This window comes from Apteryx mantelli, chromosome 8, assembly GCF_036417845.1.
Source record: "Apteryx mantelli isolate bAptMan1 chromosome 8, bAptMan1.hap1, whole genome shotgun sequence".
NCBI lineage: Eukaryota > Metazoa > Chordata > Aves > Apterygiformes > Apterygidae > Apteryx > Apteryx mantelli.
In genome coordinates, this window is record NC_089985.1 from 40,415,629 (window position 1) to 40,424,816 (window position 9,188).

The window sequence follows — 9,188 nt, forward strand, 5'->3', positions numbered from 1 at the left end:
ATCCCTGTACACGCTCTTCCACGTTTTATAATTTTATATAACTATGTATGCCTCTGTGCACCGGTGTCAATATGAGTAGGAGGGGTGTGTGTGTGTGTGTGTGTGTGTGTGTGTGTGAAGTGTGTAAGAGAGGAAAGAAGAGAATATGGTAAATGTATTGCCAGGTCATTAATCAGCTGAAGAGTTCAGACAAATATCATAAATCTTGACACCAAAGTTCAAGCCATTTATAATAGCATAGTACCCTTAGATAGATTTATTAAATTGGTAATCCCTTTTTAATAATATATAGTAAAGATTTAGCATTGTTATGAAGATGAGAAAACCATTTTTAAAAATCTCTGACACAAGGACATTTCAATTATGTGTTTGCTGACATTAGAGTGGTCAATCTGCCATATTCTATCAAGAGAGACGTGTTAGGATTATTGGCATTTTATTGCTTTTTAGGAACTAAATAAATCATTTCTGTACCAAAGACCCGAGCACTAAGGGTGCCGGCCCCACCAGACTTTCATTTCCTATTCCTAATATTCCCCATTCTGAAAATCTCAACTACAGCAGATACTACTAGTGGAAAGAAAAAAAAAAAAAACCAGCCTCGCCCACTTTTTGGCCATACTGGGGGTCAACTGTCTCTAGTCTTTCTCTAAAATCCACGGGAAAGCTCTGCAAAGAGCACGTATCTAGTCAAGGGCACTCTTTACCACGTATCTTTACCACGTAAGGTTTGGAGAGGAGCATGAGGCTGTAAGATGGCCCCATCTTGTAAACCTCATTGACATAAGTAGGAGTTTGGCTTAGGGAGGACAAAGTGAGTTTGCAGAGAGAATAGACGTTTAAGTGCTACTTTATATTTCTTTTTAAACAGAGAATTTTGACATGAAGAAGAATGAACTAACAAGACAGGGATTTATGGATCTGAATCTCATGGAAGCCAATGACCGTGAAGGGGATCCTAGTGACCTTTGGGTCACTTTATTGTCACTGGGCTACAATAAAGCATTAGAAATGACAGAGGTATGAAAGCTGTATAGCAAAAATAATTGCTTCACATATAACTTGCTGCCCAGCTTTAATTGCAGCATTGTTTCTGTCCTTCATAAATTGATTTCAGTAGGCCAATGACCCAATTCAAATACTGCTAATACATATGACTGTCAGGCCTGGCATTTCATTTCTTAGGCTAACACTATCATTTTTCAGAGTGAGTTTGACTTTTGCCTTACAGAGAAAGCCAATACTGTATTTTTGCAGGGTTATAAAGGAGAGAATCTCAGGTTATACCTGTTGAAAGACTTTATGCGTGTGCGTTGCTGGTGAGAGATGATAAAAGGTAGTGATGGTAAACTGTGACCTGTCGGCAAACCTACAAAATGCAGAACATGATCTGTCCAGGTTTGTTTAAAAAAAATCATTTTTGTGGCCTAAGCCACAAAGGAAGCCAGTAATCACAGTATGACAGAAAAGTATCCCATAATGCAAACAAATTGTTGCTTTGACCAACTTTAAAATTAACGCAGAAATGTCAGGTGGAGAACAAGGTGGCTAGAATGAATTTAGAAGATGGAGTTTAGATTTAGATTTGTAGTGTGTTGCACTGAATAGGATAAGACAGCTTTTTTAGCATGATTCAGAGTTCATAATTTTCAGACTTGGCTATTTCTGTTACTGTTGTTCCTCACAGTAGTGTCCAAACATGTTCAACATAAAATTTTAATGAGAGAGTTTTGGCAAACTGTTTACTTTGTAAGGCCAGGGATTATTTCTCTGATGTTTCTGTGTGCTTATAGCTTTTTTTACAGAAATAGTATCAATGTTGGTGTTAGTGGTTCTCATGCTGTCAGTTTGCAGACTCATCACAGAATTTCCAGAGGATATTTTTAACAAAGAAAAAAAAATAAAATTTATGGAAAATTAATAAAAACTTAAATAAAAAATTAATACAAATACTCATTAAATATGCAGAAATTTTAATCATTTAACTTTTATTCCCAAGAAAAGCTGATTTGTTGGTGTTATTTTTTATAGTCTGATCATATTATTTTCTTTAACTTTTGTTAAACTAAAGCAACTTGGGACCATGTGGTTATGTAATCACCATATAAAAAATATATGTGCCTAAAACAAATATATACAGACCCCAAAATACTTGGTTAGTGGTGGAGAGACTTCAGCTGGCTTCTCAGTGAAAATCTTGAGATCATGGTGAATGATTTCTTAATGAATAGTGCTTTCCTCTTCTTTGCCTATGGGTATGGTTAGCAGAGCAGCTACAGAACTGTCTTTCTGCACTTCAGACGTAAGAGGGAGCTATCCTCTAAGAAAGAAGGTTTTGGGGAGTTTTTTATCACATCTGTTAGAAATTTCTTACAGGTATTTTCTGCCTTATATTAACTTTGGTTTATGGCTATAGTCTTTGCTTTCCAAAGACAATTACAGCTCCTTTATATTCTTTAGTCATTAATCTAAAATTTATATCTACTTAACTTATGAATATAACTTAACCTTTTAATTCCTGGATTTCCAAAGATTCAGACTTGATATTTCAGGAGCATTGAGCCTAATAAATTAAAGGTACAATTGAAAAAGTATAATCCTGGTGTATTCCAACAGCCATTTGAAAGAAACAGAGGCGCTCTAAGAAAATGTGGACTCCCAGTTGTCACACATACTAGTCCTAGCCAAGAAATTGTAAGAGCAGAGTGCTTCCTGATGCAAGACTGTAGATATTTCAAATCTGTATGAAGTGGCACAGTTGGCAAGAGTTTGGCAGGTGAAGGAGACCGGTTTATTTCAGATGTTGAAATACATTCATACATCACCCTAATTCCTGTACATTTTGTCATCCAAGAGAGGGTTTGTCATGTTAGAGTGGAATGCACCAAGCTGCACATGAAGCATACTGTGACTGTCCTGAAGATCACTGATTTGTCTTGATCTCTGATTTGTTTTAAAAAATAGCCACAGCTCTCAGGTTTTGAATATTCAATATTCAGTGACATACACTTGGATAATTCTATTTCAGAGCATCTATGAAAATATATAGGAGCTGTGGATAAAAATCTGAGTGGAAGAAACAAGAAAAAAAGTGGTGATAACAAAACTTTTTTTTCTCTGTTACAGGCATGCCCCTTTGTCATTGACATCTATGCAGAAAAATGCAAACCCAGAATTAAAGCCATATACCTAGAGGCAGGCGGCTGGCAACTCAACAGGGCCATTTGCAAGTCTGTTGTTAATAAAGGAGAAGCCAAAGTAATGGATGGTTGTGAAAACGTAATTGTTTATACCTACAAAACAGACATACGAATCAGTTCTGTTATTGAAAATAAGGTATTGGATCATATTTCTCAAACAGATTTTATGTTAATATCTATAATTGTTATTCCCTCCTTGCTTCACTTTTGAGAGTTACGTATCAAGTTTCTATATCTAGTTTACTTAGGAAAAAAAAAAAAGCCTGATTCACAGTTCATTGAAAATATAACCCATAGACTTCAAAAGAGACTGGATCAGTTTTCTTGGAAGAGTTTATTATAATGAGGCAAGCAACTTTTAATAACACATAGAAGTTGAATATTTGTTTGTCTTTATCAAAACAGTGAAAATTTGGAATGTAACGATTATAAACATATTTGTAATAACTACTAAAAACAGGAAATACAATTACAGAAAGAGCAAAGTCTACAGTATTTTTACTATTTAATATTTTCAGTGTTTATAGGAAAGTAAAAGAACAGTGTGTGCACAGACTGTGTTTTAGAAGCTTATTATGGATGATGTGTTAAGTCTAGTCTTACAGGTGTACTTAATTACTAATCCAAGCTAATGAATGTAAATCCAGGCAAAAGTGGTTGATGAGATGCTGTCAGAGATTTTTAAACCTTTTTGCCTAGATCCTAATGAATGTTCTATTCATTCTCAGTTTCATTTATGTCAGGAACACTGAGTAAGTAAATACAGCTCAGTAAGACGCTAAACTTAAGATGCTTTAAATTTTACAGGCTCACTGCAAGAAGTGTATTTTTAAATGGACAAACATGCAAAAGGGGGTGGATTGGTGGACTAATATTAGGACTGAAGGCTGAGGCTCCTTGGAACCACAGGTTTAGCTATACACTTCGCCCTTTAGTGTAGATACACTGGAGTTATTTATATGTTTGGGTGTATGTCAGAGAAGGAGGCAAGTTCTGTACTGAGACAACTGGATGGTATCTGATTAAAATCACTGACCACTGCCATTTACACTATTTGGGTTTCATAAATAGTTCTGCTCTGTATTGAAGCCAATAGTTGCCCTTTCCTGAAAATCTGATTAGAATTTTTAGGCTGGTGATCTTTTTGTATCGTAAATGTCCAGGGAAAAAAGAGTAATAAAAAGGCAATTTTATGGATCTCTCTTCCTCTAAGCTTCCTACAGTGCAACTAGCTTGCTGCAACCACCACAAGAACCAGCTTCAGTTCTTGTGCAGAAGATTTTAATGGAAATAATTTTATTTGTTATTTCTGTAATAAATCTAAGGAAACACGCTAGTTCCTGAGAGATTCTGTTCCGTTCCTGTGCATGTATTTAGTCAGTGGGTAGAGAAAGGTGTCTTCTGTCCCTCCCAGGTCAGGGTGTGAGCTGGGAGATTAAAAGACCTTGCATACGGAGCCTCGAATTTCTCAGAAAATAAGTAGAACCAAGTCTATTGTCTGCCTATTTGTGCCCCAAAATAAATAGTTAATGAGGCATTTCCTATCAGCCAAAGCAAGAACTTAGTATAATAACCTTGCACCTCTGGGCAAGGTGAATCTCTCTGTGACCTTGTTCCTGTTGCCATAAATATCTTCCTGTACAGATAATTCTTTTGTTTGCCTTTATCTCACTGCCACATAGAAATGAGGACTTCACCAAACTGATGCCAAAGCAGATAGGACATCACAGTAATAATGATAAGGTTAATGCTAGATTGTGTTTACATTTTTGCAACCATACAATATTTCAGCAGTTTTCTCACTTAATTATATTCCCAAGTTCCACCTTCAGAAGTGCTTAAGTTATTTCAACAAGTCTTAGATGACTTTTGACAATGGATCTGGGCTCTGATGATAGCAAGTAGCAAAGTCAGAGGAAGCAGAAGGAATGTGAAGCTGTTATATGAAGAATAACCACTTAACCATTAAGACTAATGGGCTCCCCATATTTTTTCACTTTCAGTCTGAAAACAAAGTGATTATTCATGTCAATAATGAGCAGAGTAAGAACTGTCTAAGTAATAGGGGACTCACCGTTTTTGCTGTTGAAGTGGCACCAAAATCCATGATGGTAAGATTTTTATTGTTTAACTAATTTGAAATCTAAGCAAGAAGAAAAATATTATGTGGCATCTTTACAGTTTCCTTTTACAAGTTTTTTACCGTAATAATGAGAACGTGGAAAGTGGAGAAGTCTATCTTCATCACCTGTACAGATAAGACATATGCCTTGATATTTCAAAACTGAACATGTACTTGACGTATCAGTGTTTCCCCATGCAGATAGCTATAAAAGTGCATAGCTGTTCAGTTTTTCATACATGTGTCTGTTTAATTTGTCCATTCAATGTATGTACCATTTATTAATATTTTTAAATTTTCTTTTTTTGTTAACTTAAGTTTTAATCTGATGTATAGATGGCTGTGAGGAACAGACCAAGTGTGTGCTAGTCATGAACAAAAATATGTATGTTGAACTCCTTACACACAGTGTGGTTTATAGTTAGCGATTTTCTTTAAAACTTGACCTGTGGAGCACGTTTGGCCGCAAGGCAGTTTGATATGCTGATCCCCATTGCAGAGTTGGACAGGTTTTAGTGAGAATTCTAAATGAGGGTTCTAAGGTAAAGAATGATATTGAAATTGCATTACAAATACAGATGATACTTTTCTTCATTCATTTATGAAGACAATCCAGTTTTTATTATTCTAAAAGTATGATCTCTGCCTTTAAAAGAAGAGACGTCCAAACTATTTTACGTTTCACAGGTTTCCAAACTACTGCCCTGATGTTGATGCACTCAGACCCATTGTAAACAGACACAGTCCCATGAGACAGGCAGGATTGGGACCTATTCTATTGGGACCTATTTAGATAACTAAAGTTAGACCCCATAAAGTGTTTTATTAATTTTAATTTCTGCTTCATTCAGTATGAATTGTAGACTCAGTGTCTCTTATGGATTTTTTGCTATAATGCAATTGAATTCAATACTAAGTATTGAATACTAGTTGTGATTATAGATGCTGAATGTTCATCTTTATATCTTAGTGATAAAAGTACTGAAACAGTTAATTTTGCCTAAATAGCACTTAACATAACATACACACAGTTCCTCAATAAACTATTTCACTAACATTTTCTCTCTTGTATTCAGGTTTCTCAACATGTGATGCCGCTGAATGAGCAGGAAGAATGGCTTTATAACTGTGTGCATTCCCTCTTACGTTAAACATTCTAGTTAGAGAGCTGTTTTTTGGTAGCGTTCAAACTAACCCAGGATTTCTTTTTCTCAAGTTCTAGATAATTTCTAGTCTTGTCCTCATCCAAAAGCTGGCACAAACTGATGTTTCACTCCCAGAGTTTATTTGTTAAAGCCAGGGAATCACATATCTACTTATTTATTTCTGATAGCACACTTCTGCTAACGGCTTTTAGGAAACTGCAGGGCCTGATGTTCAGCTCTCTTAACAGTTTAAGGGAATTAGAAATATAAAAGCTTTCACTTATCAACAGCTAAAATCGGCTAAAGGGAGAAACTTCTTTCCTGTAGAAGAAACCATAAACTTGCAGAAGATGTGGGAGGAATAATTCCCTGTCTGCATGACAAACATACACATGTGCGTATTTTATATGAGATGAATCACATTTTGAACATCTTCCAAATAATCCTCTTCCTCCATTCTCCTGCAAAGCTTTAGCTGGCCATGTGCATTATGTGGTCAGGAATTTACACATGAAGGTCTGCAAGTTATTGTTTCTGTGACTCGCCTGGCAGTCCCCCTTCCTACTCAACAACCTGGAAGCTGACTGGAGAGGAAGCTGCATGTATTTCATCTCCTTGAATGTCCCATCTCTGTTTTAGACCTATCGTTGCCCAAAGCAGAGCATACACAGTTTTAGCTATTTTTTTCATTTATATAAGGCTCTTGGCAAAACTATTTTTTTCTTTTTTTTCACAACTTGAAGACATGTCCCCTAAATTCTGTTACTACCACAGGGTTACTTTTTTTTTTTTAATTATCATTCTTTAATTTCAACCTCCAGCTGCTTTCCTTCTCAGTATGCCCCAAATCTTGTAACCAACATTTCTTTTTACTTATCGGATATCCAGTTAGCTTCCTTCAATGCTTTCTCTTTTCAGCAGTGTGATCACCTGTCAGTGTTGTGTTTTTGTTGCTTCCTACTTCCTACCTTCAGGGGAAATTGTTCTGATTTTCCTAACACAACTTTCATGTTCTCTGCCTAGTCCTCTTCCCATTCAGCTTTCATTATCTGTTTCACACTACTGTCTTCATGTTTCTTCTTCTTTTTTTCCCCCTGCAAACAGCCTAATTGGAAATTTTTTTCTTTTCTTTTTGTACCATGTGGCATTCAGTCAAATACTTCTTTGAAGCCCACCGTTTTGACACCTGAACCTTAACCATTTGATTTGTGTTTTTTCTAATCAAGATGATAGAAATTTGAGGGACTGGTCCTTGCTTTCCTGCGTGTTTTGAAATGCCAACAGTAACATTGTCATCACAGAAAAAAATCATGATCATTGGAATTTTTTGATACTATATGACTTTATAATTAAAATTTTAAGACTTTATATATTTGGGGGGAGAGGGGCGGGTGTTCTGGGCTTGCTGAGTGTCCATGAAGGAAATTCTATGCTATAAATACTGCTGAATATGTCATTAGAAATGAAGACTGCAGTACTTGGGTAAAAGCTAAATTACTGCTGCCAAGAGACTACAGTGGCAGTTACTTCAGTCTCTTAGTATTTGTGTCTAGAGTAATGCTCATGGAAATATTGAAAACAACTCATCCCTGTGTGCTGGGTAGGAATATTATTTCCTGTTCACAAATCAAAATTGGCCTTTAAACAAGCTCTGAAGAAATAAATTTATTAGATTTATTATTATAAAATTTATTAGTCTTTTCATCACTATAATCAGAAATCTAACTTGTCATATACAAAAACTGAAGTTTGACTTCTAAATCTGTATTTAAATACATAAAAATAAGGGGACAGATATTTGAAAATGTTGAGCATTAACAATAAGGAAAATTTTAAGGGATTAAATCCACATCCACATAGACTAAAGATATAGATTGAATTTGGACTCCATCTGTGTGATTGCAGAAAAATGCTCCCCTACTTACCATCAAAAGTCAGCCTCTGATGTATAAACATGTATAGGAATAGTATGCAAACCCCTTTGATCGAGTAGACTATTCAACAGATATTCACTGACAAAATACATTTGGAATGAAAACTTACTGAGAAACAATAAAAATTAGTAATGTTCAGTAATACAACTGACAGTAATAAGGTAATTGCATTTCTGCAAGGGCTAGCTTCCCTAGATAAGCCTTTATTTTCTGTATTATGTGTTGTAGTTCCATCTTATGCTGGAATTGCTTCACTGAGAAGAAATTTGTTTTCTTAAATTGATCTGATGGGTTACTAATGCAACACTCCTGTAGCTTTGACCTGGGGAATATAGAGAGGTGGGTTCTTGATTTTACTTTGCCACCTGATAAACATTTTTTTCCTTTTTTATTGTATTTGTTTTTTTTTTAATTTGATTATAGTACTCATTTTGCACTTGTTCTGAATAATTAACCACTGTTTTTATATGCCTTTGTGTAAGATAAAGTCTGGGCTTTCACATGTGATAAGAAAATAACATTCTTTGAGGAAGATGAAAGCTTTGTTTTGGGCTCTTGACTGTTAACAGAAATCAGCTATTTCCAGAGTAGCTGAAATAAGGAGGTTAAAGTCCATCCAGTATAAACTGCAGCAGAAACAAAAAAGAACTTTGAGGCACCAAACATATTTGACCTGTTACACTTTTCTAGTTCTTCTAAATGTCTGTTACCATAAAAAATGATGACCCTGGTAGGTGGATGCTTAAAAAGTGTCTGAGTTTAAAATAGGCAGTGAGGGTAGCAAGTA

At 35.5% G+C, this 9,188-nt stretch overlaps 1 protein-coding gene across 2 annotated transcripts in view; it reads left to right on the plus strand.

Moving 5' to 3' along the window:
- Nucleotides 1-8,940, plus strand: part of EFCAB7 (EF-hand calcium binding domain 7) — a 31,096-nt gene extending 22,156 nt beyond the window's left edge. For both annotated transcript variants that reach the window (XM_067301346.1, XM_067301347.1), the window contains 4 exons: nt 872-1,020; nt 3,127-3,336; nt 5,204-5,311; nt 6,399-8,940. In XM_067301346.1, the coding sequence (XP_067157447.1) occupies nt 872-1,020; nt 3,127-3,336; nt 5,204-5,311; nt 6,399-6,473 (542 nt within the window). In that variant the 3' untranslated portion in view covers nt 6,474-8,940. The remainder of the gene's footprint in view (nt 1-871; nt 1,021-3,126; nt 3,337-5,203; nt 5,312-6,398) is intronic.
- The last annotated feature ends 248 nt before the right edge of the window (nt 8,941-9,188 follow it).